The following is a 24,652-nucleotide window of genomic DNA, read 5'->3' as shown; positions in this document are numbered from 1 at the left end:
TTGCAAGGAATAAGCAGCCTTCAATCTCTGTGAAGATAGTAGAAGAATTTCCACAGATTGTAAATGTAAGATAACCTGCCCCACTGTGAGAAGTTCATTAGTTCTTCCAAATTTTGTCTGCCTTTCCTGTTCTAAATAGTTAAAACATTGACTAAGTTACTGAAAATACGTCTAACTGTAACCTTTTGGCTAAAGATCTCCTTTCAGGGAAGGCACTGTGCCGTTGTATATAACACTGATGAGAACAGATGGTATCACATTTCTAGTGTTAATGTGAAAAAGGAATAGAGAAAATTTCAGGGAACATCAAGAAGACTAATAGAGGTGGTCGAAGGCTGGAGGACCGGAGCTGGATGTAGCAGCTCATTTTGCTGAGTAACAAGACAGAAGGGCAGAGGGGGATGTGTGGGGTCTAACCTCCTTCACACCAGCCACCTGAGAAGGTCCCTCCTGAGCAGGACACTGGGACTCTGCCTTCTTCCAGCGCTCCTTCCCCATCGCCTCCATCACTGGAGCCTGAACTATACTTGGCTCCCTCCTTGACAGTTTCTCAGCCCAGTTTACTGGATGTCCTGCACCACAGGGATGTCCCTGTGTCCTGCCAACACCTACAGCTACAGCCCTCTGCAGCCAGAGTCCCACATACAGACCTGATCAGAGGAGTGCTGTATTTTATTCCTGCATCCTGAAAGAAATATTCAATCCAAACCTGTCAATCTCTGATGATGCTTCAGTGAAGCCCTGCCCATTCAGAAGATTTATGTTGCTTTTCTCTCTAGGCATAAACCCAAGAATTACACTTTTAGGATCCATCATCTCTCTCTGCTTAGTTGGGGCAATGGACTCCTCATTAAATAGTAAGTTTCTGTTTCTCCTTCGGCTGCGACTGAGCTTGAATGGGTGTGAGTCAAAACTCAGTCTGAGTTCCTAGTTAGATATAGCTCTGATATAAATTTGAAATATCCTGTAGATTGGCCACTAACAATGAAGTCAATACCTAAGAAACTTGTCTAAGGAAATTGCCTATTTAACCAACAGATCTTCCAAGCACATGATCGTAATTTTATGACAGAGAAACTGAGTCAGAGATCATATATTTGGCTTCTTCTATGCATTTCCCTTCTCACAGGGAAGAATAGCTTCAAAAAGAAGCATGAAAAATAGCTCCATAAAAGCCTCCCAAAGCCATCAAAACCAATTCTGTGACATGAATAATAAGCTACCGCTTTACAGTCACTTCTTGTCCTGTGACTCTCAGGACCTCAGCAATGGGGTGAGGCAGATGAGCGAGAGAAGCACAGATAAAGGTGTCCAGGTAGCACTAAACACGCAGTGGGAACTACATGTAAAGCGAACCAGTGTACCTCAGCACCCAACAATGGCATGGGATGTGTAGCTCCTGGTGTACATTGCAAAGTATCCTCAATTTCTGCTTTTTATTCTTTTTTTTTTTTTTTTTTTTTTAGTAGACGACTCAGAGGTGCTATCAGAGTCATCTCTTCTGAGCAGCATTAGTGAAGCTAAGAAGCTGGTAGACATAGCATATTTGCATGCCCGAAAAAGGTGAGTCCTTGTTGCATGAGGGCCCCAACATTATAAGGAAATAAGAGAAAACATGTGTGTGTTTCTTCTGTTTTCCAATGCATATTTGTTATGGAGATGCCTTTGTTCAAGGGCATTCCTGTTGTAGTTTGAGAGAATCTTCTGCTCAGTTTGGCTGGATTCTAGTGTCCCATCCCCAGGGCCACCCTTCATGACCACAGCTATTGCCTCCTCACCTACACCACCATAGGCGCCTCTCAGCAGCCCATAGTGGTCACACTGAATGCATGTTGAGTCCTCTCCTAGCTGCTGAAGTTCTGCCCCTCTCCAGAAGGACCACAGTCATGAGACAGTGGAGCACTCCGTAACAAATACATTTCAGCAGAAGGCAGAACCCAAGTATTGTTCCAAAAGGCTGGTTCCAGGCAGCAGGATGCTCTGGGGAGGAGTCTCTCCACCCACACTACAGAAGGTTTTTCATTGTGTAAGAAAGACCCATGGGACCAGGAAGAGAAGCAACAGGACCAAGGTTGTCTCTCTGGTCACAGAACATATCTCATGACATGCTAAATATAAACTTTTATTCAGTCACTAAGTTTTCCACTGATCTAGTTTTTCACATGGCCTAACAAAATTTATTGTGACAAGGATGTAAGGCAAACTTGAAATAGGGGATCACAATGATTTGTTTGCCAAAATCTGTCTGAGATGATGTGCAAAGCTGATGAGCAGCCAGCTTGTGCTAGGTGAGCAGAGCTTGCCTGGAACCCAGCAGTGCTGTCATGTCTAAGTACAGCCAGCCTAGCATGGCAGAGGAGGTCTGATTTCAGAGAAGGCACTTCATGGCACTCTTTTATGTTCAGCTTAAAGAAAAAACTAGAGGAGAAGGTTGCCAACCCAATGGATTTCCTGAAGCACTTAAAGGACCCAGTAGGAAAAACCAGATCTGCAATCCGTGCTGCTGATTACTTGGAAACTACTTTGAAACTCCTCAAAATAAAGCTGCGTTTGTCTGGGAAATGGAGATTCAATGTTACAGGTAATGTGGTTTAGACCAAAAAGTCTTACAAACAGCTAAGAGCAGAAAAATCTACCACAGCAGGAGTGTCAGAGAGCAGCTCTGCCACAATCCAAATAACTGGTGATAAAACCTTTCCCCACAACAACCCGGGTGAATAGACTTTAAGCATGCTCAGAGGCAGACCAGACCACCTGGTGTTTTAATCATCATCTTTGGCAGTGCCTGCCTTATATCTTTGGTGATTAAAACCAGACTAACAATAAGTGTAATAAACCTGGAACAAAATGCACTGAATGCCAGGAGACGACTGAGAACAGAAGCCCATCTTCCACTTTGGGTCCTCAGTCCCACCTGCCCAGGTGGTACCACTCTGCATGCTCATAGTTTTGTTTCCAGTCCAGGGTTAAATGTTGCTGGTGGTGATGCTCCCCATATTCCCCGGGAAAGTTGTTCCATGCCAAGCCAGTTTCCATAGCCCAGAGGTGAGAGCTGATCCACAAAAGGGTTTAGGCACCAAATTAACAATTCAAATCCAGATGTTATATATCCACAGCTCTGACTCAGCTGACTCAAACGTTGACCTAGAATACTGAGAAGCTAAAATAAAGATAAGAGCAGATGTTATTTTGCATGGTTTCTCTTGCAGACCTACTAGACAGAAAACAGAAGGAGATGATTTCCAAAGAAACCGGCTGTGACTATCAGATTCATTCCATTAAATGCCCAAAGCATGACATTTACCGGACCATTACTGGGGAGTGCAACAACAGGTAGGGTTTGTGTGTGGACAAGGAGAGTCTCAAGTCTGTACTTTGACACAGGATAGATGACTTAGTCATTTGTGTACTTTTCAACACAGCAAGAAGAGTGAAACGCTTGTTTTAGTGGTGCCTATAGAGGTGTTTCATTTCTATCCATGTCTGGCAGGAAAAAGATGTCATTTCTTGAAAAACTCAGATTTAAGCCCATTGCCCTCCATGTGCTGCTTTGGATGAAGGAAGGGATTTCTTAGGGTGGGGGGAGGTGAACAGCTGAGGAAAGCAGATTTTGGGGCTGTGACAGCCAGTCTCTTACTCAGCTTGAGGCTCCAGGAAATTACCCCTCCACTCTTGTGTAGCATGGATAATACTAATTTCCCCAGGCTGCTTCATATGAAAATATTCTGCTGTCAACATATCTGTGCGGCTACTGTTCTGATGCATAGGGATGGGAAGTAAATAACACTTTAATTCTTGGCTCTTCTAGCTTCGTGTACTGTGTGTCCTTAATCTGAGTTCTTCAGCTTTTTGCACGTGGCTTCCCTCCTGGCTCGTACCTGGGATCATACATCTGTTTACTTCCTTGTTAGCTCTTTTTTTTGACCAGAAGATGGCAAAATTTCTAGCCTAATACTTGGAAGTCGAGGCTCTCTGTCCTGTTCTGCCATAGATTTGCTGCCTGGTGTTTTAACTCCAGCCCCCAAGTCTGAGTGGGACTTGTGTCCGATGTGCATCTGGCATGAAACAGATGTGCCAGGTGTGAAGACATAGCACAACTCTGCATCACACGTGCAGGGAACTCACACTCATGGTGCTAGTGTTACAGTCAGTCTGTACCTTTACCCACGGACCCCAGAGCCTTCAGCTCCCGAAAGACAGCAGTGTCCATGCTGAGTTAAACTCAGAGTTGGATTGTCCTTGGACTTGCTAATTTAGTGGGCTGCCAGTGAGATAACAAGGCACTCAGAAGCAAGGGAACTCTGTGATATGTTCCAAGGATCTTCCTCAGCTTGAGGTGCACACCGTAAGATAGCACTTGAATATTTTGCAAAAATCTGCCTGCAAGGACAGTAATAGCAATTAAAACAAGAGCTGTGGTAGTACTGTGTTCTTAATATTTGATGGAATTTCTTCAGCTATGATGAGGTAATTGTTCTAGGGCATGCTCTTATGTCACAGCACACTGCTGTAAATTCTGGGTATACCACTCATTTTTCAGTATAGACAGGCATTACCCAGGTTTTGTGGATTTAAGAGCTCAAACACAGAAAGTTGCTGTGCACCAGCTGATACTCCATAACTGGTTTCACCAAAATAACCTGTGCTTCCGTGTCCTTAGGGCCACAGATCATTGTCTCAATCAGCATTATTGTTCTTCTGAACAAGTGTTTCTGAGTTTACTGATTCAAATTCTTTGGCACAGCATGAAGCAATGTAACAAGTGGGCACAGCTGCAAATTGCAGTTTGAGAGGTTCTGTGCTAGACATGGGGAAAAACTTCCTTAAAGGGCAGCCTTCATCCTTGGAAGCCTCCAGCCCTCACCCAGATGAAGGCATGGCCACCCTGATCACTGGTGATGGCCACGTGAGACTGGTTTTGTGGGGAGCAGCAGTGGAGACAGAGATGCTGCAGAGATATAAATGCCAAATAAAATTAATATAATGGCATAAGGAATCTTTTTTTAATGTCAAAAAGTTCATTTTTCTCTGCGGTAATAATCTTGGTATTGTTTACTTCTCAATGTTTTCTGGCTATCACCTCTGTTGCCAGACTATTCAGGCATGGATTAAAGGGCTGGAAAATGTTAGTCTCTACAAGCCTGTTCATTTCTGAAATAATACTGCCGTTTGCTTTTCTTCTTGTGATGTTCCAGAAAGCGTTCTTACCTGGGGTCCTCAAACCGTGCATTTGCTCGCTGGCTCCCTGCAGTGTATGAAGATGGAGTGTCTGTTCCCAGAGGAGCAAGTGAAGGAAAGCTGTACAATGGATTTCCACTCCCGCTGGTGAGAACTGTTACTTTTGTCCAGATAACAGTAGTGGACAATGACCTCACTGCATCCATCAGAAACAAAGCAGTGGCAACATCTAGAGTGTAAATTGCTTGATCCTTCCCTCTGAATTCAGGTGTTAATTTGAGGCTTGTTTTCTACAACTGAGCTATGGCTTAGGGTGATATTTTTTGTTGGAGACAGACATGAACAAAAAGGTTGTGAATACTTCACTAAGCAAAGCATGGACAACTTTCAGAAGTGTGCATCCCAAGGTTTGATGCAGACAGCAGCACAGTGTGCTCAGATACACCAGGGTGTTTATACAAACCATAAGGGCTGGCTGTTCCTCAGCCATCTTCTTGACCTTCTGGATGTGTGCACATACATCAGTTTCAGCCGTAAAAGTCTTTCCATGAAGTTGGACTTGGCTGAACGACTGTGGAGTCGAGAGGGTGCTACTTATCATATCTGTTTTGATAGAGCTGGGGCATGGTGTGGGTCTTTTTAATGTCGTAATTAACCCTTGTGAGCTTATATCTAAGATCATGTTATGAATGATCTCATTGTGGGTGTTATGCTGAGAGGTAAATTCGCCGTGGTAGAGATAGTCACACACATTTTCATTTTGATTTTCTGCAGGTCCGAAAAGTGTCTAATGAAATTGCTCACACAGCCAATGAGAACGTCACTCAAGATCAAGAGCTCTCTCTTGTCTTCATGCACTGGGGCCAGTGGGTCAACCATGACATAGACTTAGCCCCTTCCAGCGGTGCAGGAGCTAGCCCAGAGCTCCACTGCGAGACCAGTTGTGCCTTCAAGCCCCCTTGCTTCCCGATTATGGTACCCTGACTTTCCTTCTATGCCATGCTATCTTAAGACGGTAAAAATAAACCCACATGATTTTCTGAGGCATTGTTTCTGTTTGTTTGCTTTAGTTTCCCCCTGATGACCCACGGATGCTGAGGTCAAACTCTTGCATGCCATTTGTCCAGTCGGCGTCCGTGTGCAATCCCAGGACGTTTACTCGTGAGCAGATCAACGCCGTGAGCTCGTTCATCGATGCCAGCACGGTGTATGGCAGCGAAGACTCTGTGGCAAAGAGTATTAGAAATCAGACAAACCAGCTGGGTTTGATGGCTGTGAACCAGAATTTTACTGATGCGGGACTGGAATTATTGCCCTTTGAGAACAAAACAAAAAGTGTTTGTGTTCTCACCAATGAGAGCGTGAGCATCCCCTGTTTTAAAGCAGGTAAGGTGCATCTGTGGAGTAGTTTTCAGTGGCCCAGAAAGTCAAAAAGGATCATTATGGTCAAGTGTCTGATGTCTCTTTATTTTTGTATCAGGCGCTGCAAGATATGATTGTGAAAGGTGAAAGAGAGGGGACCCTCCCCCAAATTAAAAAAGAATAATAATTGAACAATAATTGTTTAATTAAACACACAAAAATTATTTTGTTTTAATTTCCCAGAAGTGTTACACCAAATCATCCTCCCTTTAAAAAGCCTTTTCAAAGGTAGGAGAAATTTTCAATAGAATAACTACCAGTTTTAAAACTTCCCAGTGACTTTTTTTTTACCCTCCTACGTAGAATTCACCATTCAGTTTTTGACTCAATCAATACTAACAATTAAATGCTCTTAATCAATTTAGTTAACTCTCCTTGGTACCACATTTAATATTTCAAATATCCCAACCTACGTCAGAAGACAAGTCTAGAAGTTTGTCTAAAATTTAAACAAGCTGATGACTCAAAACAGAGAACTTTTTAAAATGGGAAGTGATCTATCATAGGTGTAACATTAAAAAAAATTTAAATGTGAAGCCTGCAAAGTCAATCATAACAATATAGAGTGTTCCCATTGCACATAATTTTCTCATTCTTTGCACAAGAGAAGAGCTCCTGGCTCAGTGAGGAGATAATTGGTGCTTCTTCCATCAGAGGCTCTTCACTGCATCCCCTCCAGTTTTCTCGCAGCATCTCAGCTGAAGGCACATTCACAGACCTCTCAGAAGTGTTTATGACTTGGGTGAACTGAGACAAATTTTCAAAACCAAACATTCAGAGCACTGGTTGTATCCTGTGTGTCACATCCACTGCTTGTGAGGACAGCAGACATGAGATTTTTCACAAAATGAGACACTTACAGCTGCTTCACAACCATGCACAATATAGTTTAAATTGCCCAAAGCCTCTTCTCCAATGGTTTTAAGTGATTTGGACAGAGAATGTTTTGTCTGTGCTGGAAATCTGGTATGAATGATGACTGCTGGGAAGATAACCATGAGCATTACTGCCAGTAACACTGACTATCAGTTGTTACTTGTCTGTCCTAACACAAAAACCTGTTGCTGAAATAAAAGGCAATTTTCAAAATTCCTAAAATATTTTCATTTGTAGGTGACAAGCGGGTAACTGAAAACCTGGGACTTTCTGCACTGCACACTGTCTTTCTACGAGAACACAACCGTCTGGTTACAGAGCTGAGGAAATTAAATCCTCACTGGGATGGAGAAAAGCTTTACCAAGAGAGTCGAAAGATTGTAGTTGCCATAAACCAGGTATTGATCACTGCTCTCTGTTTTTCCTCTGCGTACTTAGGAATGGTTTTTCCTCCAGGAAAAGGAGGAAAACTGTGCTTTGCAGATCTGGTGCAGTTATTTGTGGGAGTTGAAAATTGTGAATAAGGATGGGCCATCTGAACAGCACAGGTATCCAGAGCTTTTTTATCTATTATTTTAACAATTTATCAATTTTTTTATTATATAAAATAATTTTAATATATTACGCCAAACATGCCATCACTACAGCTCTTTTTTTTTCTGAAGGTCTTAATGAACTCTGCTACTGGACAGAGAGTCCATGTTCATGCTCTGCACCTGACTTTGGTGGCATTTCTGCTACAGCTGCTGACAACTTGCTCTGCTTTTGTGCTTTTTCAGATAATAACATACAGAGATTACCTGCCACTTGTGCTTGCGGAGGAGACCAGCAAGTGGATCCCTTTGTACAGTGGCTACAAGGAGAATGTGGATCCTACAGTCTCAAATGTTTTTTCTCTGGCTTTCCGATTTGGTCATACGTCAGTACAGCCTTTTGTATCTCGTTTGGATGACAGTTTTCAGCCTTTGGGTTCATTCTCCCATGTCCCTCTTCATTTGACCTTTTGCGCTACGTGGAGAATTATAATGGAAGGTAAGAACATGGGGCAGCCAGCAGTCCTGGTCTGGTCCTGAAGCAGACATCCAGGTTGAAGTCAGCGGGTAAAAGACACACAAGCTTAGATGCCCAAAACTGCTTTAGCTCCATTTATTTAACTGGCCTCACAAAAATTACAGTGCCATTCAGCTTGGAAGGTGCTCATGACATGTCTACCCAAGGGACTGCAGGCAAATCAGTGGTCTGCTAAATGTGGGCCAGCAGGACAGTCCTGCAGAGTTGTCACCAAACACAGCCTAACACTGGTTCTGCACTGTACCCCAGCAAAGGAGCCATGCCAAAAATTACTTACTGTTAAACTCCAACCATTGAACATTTTCAAGCACCAGCTCCCTCAGAAACAGCCACATTGGAGCAGGATTTTGCATCAGAACACACAGTTCTGTAGCTTCTTTTGCACAGTTTTTCAGAGTTGTCTTCTTCAGTTCATTGGACGATAATTACATTCATATTCTGATCAATGTCAGTAAATAACCAGAATATGTAACAGATTAAACCTCCTTATCAGGTTGCTGCACATCTCTCAGCTCAGGGGGCGTGAGCATTGCACGTTCACTCAAATACTGCAACTGCTCATGCTGTTCCAGGAGGCATGAGACTCATGGTGCCAAATGTCAGTCAACTAAAATTTAGGTCAATCTAAGCTATTACATCCCCCTGTAATTAGTAGACATTGCCAGAGGGTGATCCATCCACTCTAACTGAGCTAAGACAGCATAACTGCTTCCTGGCGGTGGCCATCTCTCTTCATGACTCTAAAGAGAGTTAGGGGATCCTGCTCTTATGCAGCTGATATTTGCAGGCACCAATCTTTCCAAGGAAGACAAATGTCTTTTCCAAAATGAGTTATCTAACTAATTATGCAAAACATACCAAAATACACATGTGTAGCCAATTTTCCTGTGTTTAATTAATACTGTCGTCTTAATGGCTATGAAAAAGACAGACAAACAGACATGAATTGATTCTCTCATTGTATTTAAAGTTTTAATATATATTTGTCAACTGATAGCTAATTATAAACAAAATCAATTGCAAAACCCAAACCTTGGGCAGAATGCCATGTATCAGTACATGCTTGGGGCTGACAGGCTGAGGAGCAGTTCTGCAGAAAGCGACCTGGAGGTCCCCGTGAGCAACCAGTGGATTTAGGGCTGCAGAAAGGAAGGTTGAGGGATGGAGATGGGGAGGGTTGGGGAATCTAGTTACCACAGGGAAGCCTCATCTACTGTCATATGTGTGTATGTACATAGGCGCTAGTACATGTTGAAATGGAAATATGGAGCTAGGTGAACCCTGCACAGCCCAGAGTAGAAAAGACACTGTGCACTGTTTCAGCTGCACAAAATGGACCATCAAAGCTGGAACTTGTTACAATCTTTTCCTGATCTGCAATGAATGCAGGCGGCATTGACCCACTGATACGGGGCATGATGGTTGATCATGCAAAACTGATGAGACAGAATCAACTGCTTGTTGAGGAGCTCCAGAACCACCTTTTTGAACAGACAGAGATAATGGGTCTGGATCTAGCAGCCCTGAACATGCAACGAGGAAGAGACCATGGCCTTCCAGGTAAAGAGACACAAGTCCACATCTCCTGTGAACAATACTTTCTTTTTCTTCTGTTTATAGTAGTTCCACAAATGTACTAAGCTTTTTCCATACCAATGGGAAGAAATAGTACCTTGAAGGATGGATAGACAGTCAAGGTCAGGGAAGATAAGGTCTCTGTATTATAAAGACCTTTTTCTGAGGGCTTTAAGACAACAACAAAAGTCTTGGAAAGCAAAGATGATAGTTCAAATAACATAATAAAGAGGGGTAGAAACAATGGTGTAGTGCACAGAGAGAACATGTAGGGTACAGAAGGTACAGATGCAAGCAACCGAGTTCAGCTTTCTTGTGGGCTAGACAGACCATCTGTGCTTTGTTCTTTGCCCATCAATGCTTATTTTGTGTCTTCAGACAACCCAGAGCTCTGAGCAGAGGTGTCTTGCACCCGCAGTAAGGATTGCCCCCAGGTGCTGGAGAATGGGTGCTCTTGGGTTAAGCACAGCCAAATGTTGCTCTTTTCTAGGACTTTAATCCTAGAAATTTTTCCTCCCGAAACTGTGAAGACTGGTCCAGTCACCCTCAGCACCAGGTAGCTCTAACTGACAGGATGCGATGAACCTGTAGTCATCTGCAAAGACAACCCAAATTGTTAGTTTAGTGTGTGCGTACAAAAAGGACTTTTGAAAACATGGCATTTGTTGTAACTGTCTAGACAATGTCTTCCAGATCCTTTAATGCTGTGAGAAGCAGCAGACATTGCTCATGGACGAAGGGGTCTGTTTAGCTCCTGAGCTTAGGCAAATGGTGGGGAGACATGGGGCCTGATCAACTGCTGTTCCTGCTTTTGTAGGTTACAATGCCTGGAGGCGCTTCTGTGGGCTCTCCCAGCCTCAAACCCTAGATGAATTCTCTGAGGTACTAGGCAATTCCAAACTGGCCAAGAAGTTCATGGAGTTGTATGGGACACCGGACAATATTGACCTCTGGATTGGGGCAGTCGCAGAGCCCTTTATTCCCAAGGGCAGAGTTGGACCCCTCCTGGCCTGCCTCATTGGCACCCAGTTCAGGAACCTGCGTGATGCGGACAGGTAGGTAGCTTTGGGAGTAAACCTTCCCCATGTCATTTATTATGGGAAAAAATGCTGACATTTCATGTGACACATTAATCCAGTCCATCTCCAACACACCAGTGAGTGCTCCCAGCATGGCTCACACCTTGATTTTAGCCCAGTTGTGACAGGGCTCTTTTTTGCAGCCCATTCCTACAGACCCATGTGGTTGAGGAGCACCAGCTCCAGACCATGGATGATCTGCAGTACTCTTTGCCTAAGGTGACACTTGCTCTCAGGATACAAAAGGGGATGAATAGTCACTGCATCCCAGCAGCATGGTGACGCTGCATGGAAGAGGCAGGCTCTCTGCACTGGCAGATGAGTGGCAGAATCCAGACCTGGCCACATCTGGAGACACCTCTTTCCAAAGGCTGTGCCAGCTGCCTGATGAATCAAGGTGGACCTGAGCAGAGACTCACCTTGGCCAAATTCCCATCCTGGCAAATAACCAGTACCAAATGCCATCAAGGAGACTACAAGCTCTTTCTGAAAATATCATTGCAGATTCTGGTGGGAGAAACCAGGAGTTTTCACTCTGCAGCAGTTGCATGCACTGAGAAAAATCTCACTGTCGACAGTGATCTGTGACAATACTCGTATCAAAACGATACCCAGGGATGTGTTCAAGGTCAACAGTTATCCTGAGAACTTCGTTGGCTGCCATGAGATCGATAAGCTCGACCTCTCACCTTGGAAAGACGAGCCTGGGAGTGGCACAAAAGGTAAGCAGTTGTCTGAGGTTTGTCTAAAATAATAAATGCCCTACAAGGTCAGACTCTTGTGAAGCTAAAGAAATAAAAGAATTAAGGTCATCATAGTGACTCTGTCCCCAAAAGACCTAGACCATCTATTCAGCCTTACTCAACACCACTAGAGGCAGATGCGCTGTTAGTCTAGTCTCCTTGCAATCCGTCACCTTCACCATCCCTTAGTAGCCTGCCTCTTCCTCTTCAGCTGATGAGAAATCCCTGAAAATTCAGTCTGTTCTGGTCCTTGTGAATGTGTCCTTCTCTAAGCACCTTATTCCAGGACAACTGGAGTCTTCCTTCACAGAAAGAGTGTCCATGAAGAAATCAATCAGAATTAGCCAACCTGCTCCAAATTCTTCCTTTGCTGCTCCAAGCCCCTGCTCTTCCCTTGCCTTCCCTAAAGCTTTAAAGCATTTAAAGATATATCTAGAATTGTTTTGCAACTGTATGACCTGACTCATCAGTAGTTTAATATGCATAGTCAGAGACTATGATGTGGCGGTGTCCTCATATATGAGATGAGGAACTAGCTGTGTCCTCCTGCTGATGTATTTTTGTCATGGGCTGTCCCAGTTGTAAATAATGTAGGGACAACAGAGACTTGCAGAAGACAGGTATGACCTGAGCAGAATGGACTGGATTGTGTTTTCCCTTCTGGCAACCCATTTATAGGTGATCACAATACCTGGGGATCACCTACTCTGTCCTTCTGCAAGGCACAGACCACAAAGCATCTCCACACAGTTCCTGTACTGAGTTTGATTAACTCTATTTGAGACAGACACTGCCATTTAAGAGAGACATTTGTGCTTGATGTAAAGGCTAAATTACGGTGACTTTACCCCCTTCTTTAGGAGCGGAGTCCAGCTGATGCTCACCTTTTCTCTAAACAATAGAGGCTTCCTGATTTCTTTTATTAACTTAGTCTTATGGTCACTAAAATTTGCTGAGCCACTTCCTGTGGCTCTTTTACCACCAGGCTGGGAGGAAGCTGAACAGTGTTTGCATAACCCAGAGATAGTGAAATCCCAGGATGTGAAAAAGCAACTGCTAAAAGCTTAACCTTTTCAAGTGCCAAGAAATTGCCCCAAAAGCACTTATGCAAAGGGCCATCTGATGTTAGGTACCTTTTGACAAGGCTGGAAGCACTGCAGTGTCTCAGAAGCACAAGGACACAGGGGTGACCTGGTACTCAGTTTCCCCTTCACCACTGACTATTTTAAGCTATGGAGTCAAATAAAAATGTGGGGAGAAATACTGTGTCCTGGAAACATTTTCTGCCTCTCAGTAGCTTTTTCTGCTTCATCAACAGTTTCTAAACCTGCTCATCAGACCAGAGTTGGAAACTCCTAACAGTGGCACTGAGCTGCTCTTGGGAAACTGCTGCCTGTACATCATGCTCAGCTGACTGCTGTCAACTGAACCTGGGCACATGATTTCCCGGAGAGGAGCTCAAGACTATGTCTACTGTTTTATTTGCTATACTGTGATTTTTATATCATTTATTTGTAAAAGCTTCCAGTAATGTAAGTCTTCAGATGGAAGGGTAGTGACTTTTTATTGTCTGCTGCTCTAAAAAAATGTTCAGAGGTGTGCAAGACTTGGTTAGGTGCTGGATGCTTTATGACTCTCTAAAGGCATAATCAAGACAAAATTTTACTTCCCATCCTGAATGGCTGTCAAATCTGGAAGTCGCCATGCTTGCATTTCCAAATGAAATTCCTTATCCTTTGTACCTGCTCAGAAATTAGCAAGTTCATGTAATAGTTTTTAAAACTTTTCTTATCTTCTTCTTGTTTTGCACAAGAGCATAAACTGTCTAGGCTGTTACTAATTAGCAGTGACATTTCAGTCTCTGAAGACACTGGAGAATCACAGCTGCATCTTGAAGCCTAGAGACATCTTTTATTTAAATCCTATAGTGAACATGTGTGTGTTTGGGTGTGCTAGACATTAATAAAACACATTGTATGCATTCATCTACCTTTGGCATCAACTCTGGTATGTCAAACATGTCCAAAACATACTTTGGCTATGGTTCATAGCTAAATGTATCAGCATAAAAAAGCAAACCATAAGCTGGCTGATACGTAAACCACAAACATTAGGACTAAAAATTAATCGGCTGGCTGGGATGATCTCTTACAAGACTGTATTAAGTCAATAAATACCAAACATGTAAAAATCATATTAAGTTTCCATCTCTCCTTGGCACAACCGGGCGGGAAGGAGGGGACTGGGAGCAAGAACGTGGCAGCCTAAGGTGGAGTCATGAGTGAAGCTTCTGGGTGGAGTAGGTGCCTCTCTGATGAGGACTAATGAAGGAGATACTTGGTAAAAATGCCATGGCTACAGCATCTGCATGCGTGCTTTGCCACAGGGGGATGTGCTGGCAAGTCATGGCCATGCCAGCCCAGTGACCCATGCTGCCCACCCATGGGAGCCTACAGGAGACCCCCAGGGCTGCCAGGGCCCAGGGTGAGCAATGGAGCTTGGGAATCGTGCTGCTCCATCAGCCCCCAGCGCGGGGAGCGGGGAAAGGCTGTGGTGACCCTGGGCAGAGGAAGGCAAGACACCATCCTCTGACACTCAGAAGACAGGACACAACCAGGCAGCATTCAGAAATGAGGAGCTGCAGCTCCCAGAGTGTATTTGGACTGAAAAATATATAGATTGTGTTAAAAATCATGAGATTATCAGGGCACAGCAAGGATGCCAAGCAACACATTCTTGCTGTTTGCCTCTGGTTTCTGAGTCCCCGGGCATATTCACCTCACACTTTCAAGATCTGCCCAACCACTGAAAGCAAAATCGCGTTTTGCTTAAAAGGAAGGCTAAGAAAAGCAAAGAAACCACCAACCCCTGAAGACACATGTAAAGTCTTTAATTCCCCTCTCCCAAAGCTGCCTTGGCTTCCCCTCTCATGGCAGAGGTACCTCCCAAGTCCACCCCATGGAGAGAGGCAGGAGACAATGCCTTCTCCTGAATGTGCTTCCAGAACATGGCAGCCCTCAAACCCCAGGACAGCCACTTCCCTGGGCAGGATGGCCACGGGCTTGCTGATAAATGCCTCTGCCTTGTTGGTTTGGAATAGGAAAAGTTGACTATAAGATGCTCACAGGAAGGGTCCAGCTCTGCCTGAGGTCCAGCTGGAGAGAAGTTCTCAGGGTTACAATTACAAAGAAATGTCCCACTACCCACTGTGTGTCTGTCCACGGAGCTGGCACAGTTCTCTGGAAGGAACACGGCAACCATTTCACTGCCTCCACTTAAAAGCTTTTCTTCCTCTGTGGACGTTTTGCCTGTCTCTGGTATGTCTGGGTTGCAATCCATGGTTGTCTCTGCTGCCAGATCTTCTTGTGGTTGCCATGCCCTCCCCTTCACGTGCTACACACACAGCTGGAGCTGGAAGATGACATCGCTAATGGGGAGCCCCGTTTGTCATTCCTGATATCTCCTGATAGGTGGTGAGCATGGAGTCACGGACCTGCTCGGTGAGCCTGGGAACATCGTCTGGGCCCAGGCCGAGGGTCTCCACTTCTGGCAGGATCTGGATAATGCTTTTCCCTGGAAGAGTGAGACAGGAGCGTCAGAGACAGGGAAGGAAATACGTGAGTGGTGTAGAAGAGCAAGAGAAGATATAGCAGAGGGATCCGTGCCAACCAAGGAACAAGACAGAAATGAAGGGAAATGCCCTCTTTCACACACCAACAGTGGTGTAGCAACCCAGTCATGTCTCAGATGCACACAGCAAAAACCCAAACCAGGCTTTTCCCAACCACAGAGATTGCAAAATCTCAAAATCATACATACAGAAACAGGTGAATCTCTCCCATATGCTAGTCCCCAAATACATCCAATGCAATGATTCATATGGAATACATTTTCACAGTGGAAAGACCTCAGGGTCTGTCTCGATCACGGCAAAGATAACAAAATGTCTGTAATACAGTGCATCCAAATTGGTCATGCTCTGATCCACATATACTGAATTGAGTGGAGCCCTTCCTTCCAGAGACATGCTTTGGGAGGACAGAAATAGTGCCCAGGACTCCCTGTTTGGCCAAGGTGTGCCATACTCCTCTTGGCAAGCACCTGAGCAATGGACTGGTACAAACAGGAAGAATATACTGGGGAGCTGTCATCATGCTCTTTTGTTCTTGCACCTAGTGGCCCTTGTTCTGGCCAGCCGAGGCAAGACACTGCCTGCACAGACCTGAGGATCAGGGGAGTGTCTGTGTTATTTTCTAACTTTCTTGCATGCCTTTACACGTGTGCTAGGAACTGAGATCCACAAGTGTTGCTAGCAGAGCCATGCAAGGGAGGCAAAACAGAAGCGTAGAGAAGAGCTTCACAGAAGAAGAGGGCATGGTCCCTGCCTGCACTTCTTACATCCAAAACTAGGCCTGGTATCTCAGGAGTCTACCGTGCTTCACTTGGTCCTACAGAAAAAGCTGAGCAATGACAGGGCTGTGCTGAAAATGCAGTTCTAATTGGGGTGTAACAGACTTCCAGCAAGCACCAGACTTACTCTGTGCATGACAATGTGCACACGCTGGACATGGAGTTGGGCTTTCCAGAAGCTCATCAGCATGCCCAGGGCCACTGTGGATATGATGAGCTGTCCTGACCTGAGGATCAGCCCGCTCAACGTGCAGAACTCTTGGCCATGTGTAGTACATCTTCAGAATCGGCCCTGGCAAAACTTGCAGGTGGGAAAAGTGGGGAGGTACAGAAAAAGCTAACTGTGGTTCTTTCTCCAGCAGTGAAGGTCCTACCTGTTTAACAGCAACTAGGAAAAGGGCTTAGAGGTCAGCTAACCACAACCTCCCAGGGTGAGGCTATTATAAAGGCAAATGTACATGCTACTGCAAATAGTCTTTCCTAAAAAGCTCAGGGAGGTTGTGGAATCTCCTTCCCTGGAGTTACTCCAAACTTGGCTGGACAAGGCACAGAGCAAACTCATCTATCTTTGCTTAAAGCAAAAGGTCCAACTGCACCAAAGATTCATCCCCATTGCGTTATTCTCTGATGTCCCAGGGGAGCGCTCTATCTTCGTTACCCAACTGAGCAGGGATGTGATGGGGTGGGAGTGGGCTAACAGAGCAGGGCTGACATCCCTGCTCGTGCTCCTATCGACCCCCGCGTGGGGGAATGCTTCCAGTACCAAATGGCTTTTGTGTATGGCCCACTGAGTCAGGATAGACCCAGTAGGTGAAAGATGAGTAGAAACAGACAATGCAGTGGTTCACATTTGCACCTCCCTCTTCCAAGTGCCTGTCTGCAAGGGAATGACTACACTCAGGTACAAACAATGGGAGGAATGAGAATTTCAGATGCAAATCCTCCCTTAGGAAAGAGCAGAGCTAGCATGGGGGGAGGGTGGGAAGTGGCAGAAGCCCCTTTTGGGGTGGGCATCAGTGAAGGAAGTAGGGGAAAAGGATGGGTTACTTTTCTCTGTTGGAATTCAAAGCATTTTTTTGTGCATTTTCCTTCTGAAGCCCAGGACTGGTGTCATTTTTTTTTCCCCATAAAATTTTATCAGCAACTGGCAGAAATTTTTATCACCATAAATGGATGAAACACGGAAAGAACAGGGCAACTGGGAGGAGACACACTCTCAGCATGACTTTTGCTGAGAGTTCCATGTTTACTTTTGCTCCCCTGCTCCCCGACTCTCCATGCACCCACAGAGCCAAGGACAGCATGGTGCGGCCAGGGGCAGAACCTGCCCCAGGACTCCGCTGCTTCTCCAGGTTCCCTCATACAGGTATTGGACAAACCATGAGAAATGCAAGGGGAGAGGCAAAAGTGATGCCTGAAATCTCCCGTTCCCTACTCTCCAAAGAAGACAGAAGCTATCTCCACATCACACATGGTCCTCTGCTCACACACCCCATGGCTCCCTCCAAGGATGGAGCTTGGGCCAACACCCAGCCCACTCTTTCCCCAAGTAATCCTCACCTGGTGTAAATCTCTTCTCCTTGGCGTTGTAGAAGTCACGGTAGGAAGAGATCACTACAGGAATAACGGGCACCTGGAAGGGAGGCAGTCTACAGTGAATCCACAAATTTCCCCATTCTCAAGTGAATCCTGCACCTTGCTGATAATTATCCCAGTCAGCTTCACGGTAGGCACTCGGAGGGATATTTAGATCATTTAACTGTATCACTCAATGTTCTCGCTGTTGGTTTTTGCATTTTCACCTCTGTATTTAGGGCAACAATGCCAAATTAGTATGTTCAGTTCAGCAAAAACTCCTCCCGGGCAGATCCAGGGCTCATGTCAAGGTCCCCCCACTTTTTTCCCAAGCTGAGTCATGAAGATTTTTCCACCTGTCCCAGAAATGTCCCCCTCCTGTGCTGCCTGCCGGGCCCCTACTGGGTTCCCGGATGTGTGCTCAATCCAAAGGGAAGCTGGGGAACAGGAGCCACACAGCCCTGGTTGCTGGTGGACCATGGTAGGCAAACCGCACCCCATGGGGCAGGAGGAAGGTGACTCTCACCTGGGCTCTCACAGCCAGCTGGAAAGCCCCACGTTTGAAGGGCAACAGGGAGCCACTACGACTGCGAGTTCCTTCAGGGAAGATCAAGACACAGAGCTGCAGGAGAGAGAGAACATTGAAATGGAGGGACCTCCAGTTACTATTCCAAGCCACTGCGCAGGCATACTCCCCTGGGACTGATCTGTCTGCTCCTGACCATGCAGAGACATCCACTTCCTCCACTTCAAGTACACACAACACACTGAACCCACCAGAGATGCTCTTTCTCTGTCCTGCTCAGTGCCCAGCCCAGAGACAAAGACCCCTTTCCAGCCACATGTTTTCCAGTGGCTCCTCACCATAGCATCCTCCCCACTCACATTTTCTTTGTGCAGGGACTGTGCCACCTCTGTCAAGACAGTGATAGACTCTTGCTTCTTCTTGCGGTCAATGAAAATGAGTCCTGAAAGCCAGCATGCTATGCCAAAAGTGCCCATGTATAGGATTTCCTTCTTTGCAATGGGCACACAGCGACTTGGTAATATCTCCATCATCACTGGAAGGGTACAACAAGGACAGAACAAGTTGTCATCTGCACTGAGGTTTCCTCCAGATTTCAGGCTACAGCCACACTTGCAGCACTTATCCAGCTTCACAGGACCAGAAACATGTTGGGAAAGGGATTACGGGTGTCTCCAGACCAACCACCCACTTAGAGGATTACTGACACTGAATGCGAGCAGCTGACACAACTGTGGCCAACTGACAGTCTCATCCCCTTTCTTTTGGAAAGGATGAAGCTGTTTTAGCTTGAAAATATCTATTGGGCTCTAATACCCTGGAAAACAGCCCTGGCTTGGGGCTAGCTGGTAATGGACTACGTAACAGCCACTCCTGCCCCTCTGCCTGCGGTACTTGGGATTTCGTACTACCCTCCTGTACAGACAGCTGGGGCCAGGAGCAGGAGGCAGCATCACCACATACCCATAATGTCAAGGGAGGTCTGGTGATTCAACACGAGGACGAAAGGTCTCTTAGTCCTGAGGTTCTCCTTGCCCTTCACCACTATCTTGACCCCAAAGATGTATTTGAGTGGCAGTAATAACATGCGCAAAAACCTGGAGAAGGGGAGCATACACAAAACAAAGAGACGCTGAAATTGGGTAAAGGAACCAAACACCGTTCTTCCAAACCAGCCCATCTCACAGACTGCTCCTGCAGAGTAGCCTGTTTCTCCACACTCCTAGGTTTGACCCATGACTTCAAGAAGAGCAACTAATACGTCTCTTCAGCTCATCGCTTCAATAGAGAAGACAAATATACCTGGTAGGTTTTCTTCAAGCCAGGTTAGACCAATGGCCTAGCAACTTCAGCTACACCAGTTTTGTGGATCAGCCACAAAATTAGATAATGCCCAAATTCATAGTGCATCTGTTTGTACTCTACGTGCCCACATTGCTGAATCATGAACACAGGCTGCCATAAACATGCCATGCACCTAACTCTGCTATTTCCCACGCTGTGGAAAGAGAGATGATTTTGCCTCTGGGTGACATTAGACAGCAGGTCTGGTAGCCATATTTTATCAGATATTGGAAAAATAAAGAAAAGAATAAAAGTCAGTGACAAAAGTCAAGAACTGAAGAAAATTTCTTAAAGTGAAAGGCTGATGCTCAATTAAGAGATACGAACTCCTGCTGCAGCATACAACAATGAAGTAGTCAATCCTGGCTCTGCAGCACTTCAGGAGGCTACAAGCACTATGCTGCCATATAGCAGTCAGCTTCTAGCCCCCACTCAGCCCACAGCCCAAGTTACTAATCCCCACCGCTGCTAATCACACACGTGGAGCCGGCTGCACAGCCTCCGGGGAAGTGCGGCAGCTCGTGGCAGAGGCAGTAACGGATGGAGAGAGGGGATGCGCAGCAAGGGGTCAGGCTCAGAGACCGCCACCAGACCTAGGGGCACTGGGCTGTGATTGCAGTGATGGGGTCATCAGTGACAATGCAGGCGCCAGCACTGCACCGTGGTAATGTCTGCTCATGCCTGTTCAGGTGAGCACTGGCTCAGAATAAAGTTGAGAAAAGAGAAGAGCACCTGCAGAGGCTTTATCAACACAACTCAGAAAGAGAATGATCAGCCACACGGAGGACAGAAATACAGCTCTGAAGACCAGATAGGAAAGGTTTACTAAAAAAAAAAAAAAAAAAAAAAAAAAGTAAGTTACTTTACTTGTGCATTACATCTGGTTTGTTGGCATTACCTAGTTTGTCACATTTATGTCTCCTTTTACATTGTTTCCTTCCATCGTTTGTTATTCTTTCTATCAACTCAAATACAATACTGAAACCCACATCCCTTCTCTGAATTACAGAGCCTGGCAACTCTCCACACCAATACACAAGTAATTCCTCCCCACTGCAGTGCAACTCCCAGGACCCTCCAAAACAGAGCGCGAGTTGAGTCTACCCATGCCCAGAGCAGAAGAAGCCACAGACAACTTACTTGATGTTTTCCACACTACGTCCACGAGGAATACTTATTATAATAACCAGAATACTTATGGTAGAGAACCACAACTTATAGAAGGTCATCTTGCAAAAGTATCTGAATGCAGGATTCACCTGGTAAAGGACTAAAAACACGATGAACAGAAAAGTAAATGGGTATTGAAGGAGCAAAAGCTCCATCCTTCCAGCTCAGAGTTAACCAGAGGAGTGTTGCACAGAGCAGTAAATGAGTCACGAGCACTTGACGTTGTGGAGCAGAGTTAGGATTCTCTTGATCAGCTACATGTGGGCGGCGCAAAGCTGGAACGAGATTTGGGTGTGATGTTTCAGAAATGTTGTGTTCACTGCTTGGAGCTAAACCAGTGGTGGAAAGCCAGTTTAGCAAGACATCCCAACAGCACGGTGTGTAGGAGCTGGTTGGCAAGCAGGGGCAAACACGCAATAGTAAAGCTGCTGATGTGCAGGGTGTGTGTGGCTCTGGACTGGTAATGACTGCTTGGAGAGACAGATTCCTTTTGGGGGGGCTCTGTGCATAGGAACCCTGAGAATTCCTAAAAAAATCTTTAATGGGAGGGAGCGGGATGCGTCGGACAGCAACATCAGACTGTCTCACTATCTGTGCAAGCATTGAACTTCACCAAGAAGTTGACTGCAAGATACCCAGCAAATGAGAAATTAGTATTATGGAGGAGAGAAGGAGAAAACCAGTGATCCTAGCAGCCAGCTCCTGCCTCATACATCTAGGCATTAGAGGGGCCAAGTTGAGCAGCTCAACATTCCTCAAGTAGAGTGGGAAAAGTGGAAAAAGTGCCACATGTCTAGACAAAAAGATAAACAAAGCAAGAGCAGATACTCCTGATGTTTTCACAGCCAGAGGCAGGCACATGTTTAGACAGCATCTGCATATGTAAGAAGTAAATCAGGAAAATGCAAGTATAACCTGGGAGTGCTCCAGCTGCGTTTCATCTCCTAAAACCACTGCATGAAAAAGATCTTTGCAACAAGTACAATGACTAGGCTGAAAAACAAAAGCTTCGTGTTTCATCATCTGCATGACAGGCCCTGCTCAATCAGCTCTGTCTCTTAAGAGGATTAACAATAATAAATTCCAGCCAGGACTGAAAGCTGCAGATTCTCAACAGGGAATGGGGAGGTCCAAGGACCCACAAAACCACATTGATTGTCACCCGCAACCTAAAGAACAAGATCAAATCCCCAAGAACAGTAAAATGGACAAGTCACTGACAGTAATTTACAAATACTTTCATCAAGGCTGTAAGGAAATTAGGTTCCTGCAGTATACAGTGCACTACCAAACAGGTACTAATCTGTAGCAAGTTGATGACTTACCCAAAGGAACACAGCAACCCTAAAATACAGCTGATCTACAAGAACACAAGATCCTGAACCTGAGGAAAAGACAGAAAAATGTCTCCAGCACAAATGGTGGTGTCCACGTGGTCAAAACAAAGCATAGTCAGAGAAGGACCCACATAACCAGATTTACAAGTGTGATGATCTGTTAGATCCTCGGCATGGCCAGCTGGTGAGAGGAGTGCTTCCCCATGGCTCCACCAAACTGAGGAATAACCAACATCGGCTGGGCACCACCCAACTGCTCCATGCAGAAAGGTGACTCCACACTCAGAGCACTGAGGACAGACATACTCTCAAGAAGACATCAGATACGTAAGAGTTTGAAGCTAGGCTAATGGTTATTTGGGGCTTTCAACAGCTGTATCTCTGATGATTATGCGAAAAGGCAAGGACATAAAGAGGTAATAAAAATTATGCCATTCCCAACTCACCACAGAAAGACAGTCAGCTCAGATCTAACAAAACACTTAGGCTCCAAACCCACAGGTATTAGTATCTATTAGTATCTTCAGCTATAATTTTCTTCTGTTGCAAGGATCCCTAGCACCTAGATCCACCATGCTTCCATTTCAAAAGCAGCCAGGTCTTGCCTAACCTGCAAGGCGTTTTCAGAAACCAGAGCTTTAATGAAGCTCCCAGTTTCCAGACTAAATGTATCCATGCTCAGTTGACTCCCTTTTGCCCCTGGGTCTTTGCATCCTTGTCAGAGCCTGGCCCAATTTAAGTGAATCTTAGATAGGGAGAGGAGGGCCTTGCTCGTATCGTGAGCTTTCATCATGCAGCTTTAACGACTCTCCTACTCACCAACTCTCCTAAGCCACACATTGGCCAGAAGAGAGATGTGGAGGCAGGGAAAGTGATCTAATCTAATGGGAAAAGGCTAAGAAAATTGTCTTGTTCATTATAAGCAAATAAAAGCTCAGCAGAGAAGAGACTGCTGTCAATACAGCAACACTAGCGAGAGAGAAGAGTTGCCTAAGTTAAAGATTGCAATTGACTTCTAAATGAGAAAGCAATGATGTCAGGATGAAAAAAAGAGGACTGGATTCTGAAATGGGAGCAATTCCCACTGGAAACTGCTGGCACAAATAGCTCTGTTTGAACAGACCAGAACAAGCTATCAAAGGGCAAAGTGTTGGGACTGCTCAGTGCCATCAGTCACATCAGCCACCCAGTCTTCAAAAGCAGAACAGTACTAAAGGGAACTCATCTAGTGCATGCAGTTACTACTCAGTTAAATAGAGGCATTAACATTGACATTAAAACTTCAAAGGGATTCCGGGGTAAATATATTAGAGACAGGTCACCAAGACTGAGGAAACTGTACTGATCATGCTCCAGCTGCAGGTCCATGATGAATCCATGCATCACAGTTTTACAAGGCACAGATTAGCTTTGGATACCTACTTATGAGCAAAGACATAGCTGGAAATTTTTGTAATGAGAGGAGAAGAAGAGTTTCTACAAGAAAATGTGTCCTGGCTCATGAAGATTTCCATGCCATCCTGACAGCCCTGACAGACATGCAATGCAGCAGGCTAGAATAGCTTGTGCTATAGGACTTGCATCCATGGGGGTAGTGCACAGTACAGCCAGGTGAACTGTGTGCTGGAAAATAAAACAGTTTAACACTGTAAATCACCAAAAAAATGAGGTGGGAAGGAACACCTGGAGGTCTGCAGTCCAACCAGAGCAGGGTTAACTCCAAAACTGGATCAGCTTACTCAGGGCCTGTCTAGACAAATTTGGAGAATCTCTGAGGATGGAGATCCCACATCTCTGGCACCTGTGTCCACATTGCACCATTATGACAGGGTTTAATGTTTTTCTTTGTCTAATGGGAACTTCCCTTGTTGTAACCTATGTCTATTACCTCTTATCTTTTCACTGTCTGCCTCTGAAAAGTGTCTGGATTCATAGCTACTCATTAAGAAGTTGAAGACTGAAAAGAAATCACCCCCTCTCCGCTTCTCCAGACTGAGCAAATGCAGCTTCCTCAGCCTTTCTTTGTACATCATGTGCTCCAGCCCACTGAGCACCTTGGTAGGTTTCCACTCAAGTGAAGTGAGGTCATCACTGGGAAAAGGTCCTGAGCAAGGTTGCCTCAGGATGGACATCCAATCTAGGAGCTGGAACAGCTGGGGGAGGCTGCAGGTGGGAAAGAAAGTGAATGAGAAGCCCCGACAGAGCTGGGAGGGAGCGCTGCGATCCTGGAATTGGCAGCAGAAGCTGAGCAGGGCAAACGATCTCATCCTAGCTCCTGCAGGCTGCAATCCCCACCTCAGTGGCTCTACCAGCCCTATTGCAACAGCCGCCATCCTGCTGTACCTG

The 24,652-nt window shown here is 45.4% G+C and overlaps 2 protein-coding genes across 2 annotated transcripts; one reads left to right on the top strand and one right to left on the bottom strand.

Moving 5' to 3' along the window:
• The first annotated feature begins 760 nt into the window (after window positions 1-760).
• On the top strand, window positions 761-13,303 carry LOC104631223 (eosinophil peroxidase). The gene is made up of 13 exons (XM_075771587.1): window positions 761-857; window positions 1,467-1,563; window positions 2,406-2,581; window positions 3,210-3,333; window positions 5,196-5,325; window positions 5,953-6,153; window positions 6,249-6,564; window positions 7,714-7,874; window positions 8,256-8,508; window positions 9,937-10,107; window positions 10,940-11,177; window positions 11,706-11,923; window positions 13,263-13,303. The coding sequence occupies exons 1-13, from the start codon at window positions 761-763 to the stop codon at window positions 13,301-13,303; spliced, it is 2,223 nt and encodes a 740-aa protein (XP_075627702.1).
• LOC104635065 (1-acyl-sn-glycerol-3-phosphate acyltransferase alpha) lies at window positions 9,588-21,383 on the bottom strand. The gene is made up of 6 exons (XM_010301760.2): window positions 20,940-21,383; window positions 19,419-19,552; window positions 18,815-18,990; window positions 18,456-18,551; window positions 17,915-17,987; window positions 9,588-15,517 (listed from the first exon to the last, which is right to left on the bottom strand). The coding sequence occupies exons 1-6, from the start codon at window positions 21,122-21,124 to the stop codon at window positions 15,372-15,374; spliced, it is 810 nt and encodes a 269-aa protein (XP_010300062.1). The 5' UTR covers window positions 21,125-21,383; the 3' UTR covers window positions 9,588-15,371.
• Between the last annotated feature and the right edge of the window lie 3,269 nt (window positions 21,384-24,652).

This window comes from Balearica regulorum, chromosome 19, assembly GCF_011004875.1.
Source record: "Balearica regulorum gibbericeps isolate bBalReg1 chromosome 19, bBalReg1.pri, whole genome shotgun sequence".
NCBI lineage: Eukaryota > Metazoa > Chordata > Aves > Gruiformes > Gruidae > Balearica > Balearica regulorum.
This window is presented reverse-complemented; position numbering and strand designations above follow the sequence as displayed.

Coding starts and splice junctions, on each gene's coding strand:
- LOC104635065 (XM_010301760.2), bottom strand. CDS start 21,124: ATGGAGCTTTTGCTCCTTCAATACCCATTTACTTTTCTGTTCATCGTG. Junction 18,991..19,418: donor GACCTCCCTTGACATTATGG/GTATGTGGTGAT, acceptor GTACCCTTCCAG/TGATGATGGAGATATTACCA. Junction 17,988..18,455: donor AGCTGGCTGTGAGAGCCCAG/GTGAGAGTCACC, acceptor CCTCCCTTCCAG/GTGCCCGTTATTCCTGTAGT.
- LOC104631223 (XM_075771587.1), top strand. CDS start 761: ATGTTGCTTTTCTCTCTAGGCATAAACCCAAGAATTACACTTTTAGGA. Junction 1,564..2,405: donor TATTTGCATGCCCGAAAAAG/GTGAGTCCTTGT, acceptor TTTTATGTTCAG/CTTAAAGAAAAAACTAGAGG. Junction 3,334..5,195: donor ACTGGGGAGTGCAACAACAG/GTAGGGTTTGTG, acceptor GTGATGTTCCAG/AAAGCGTTCTTACCTGGGGT.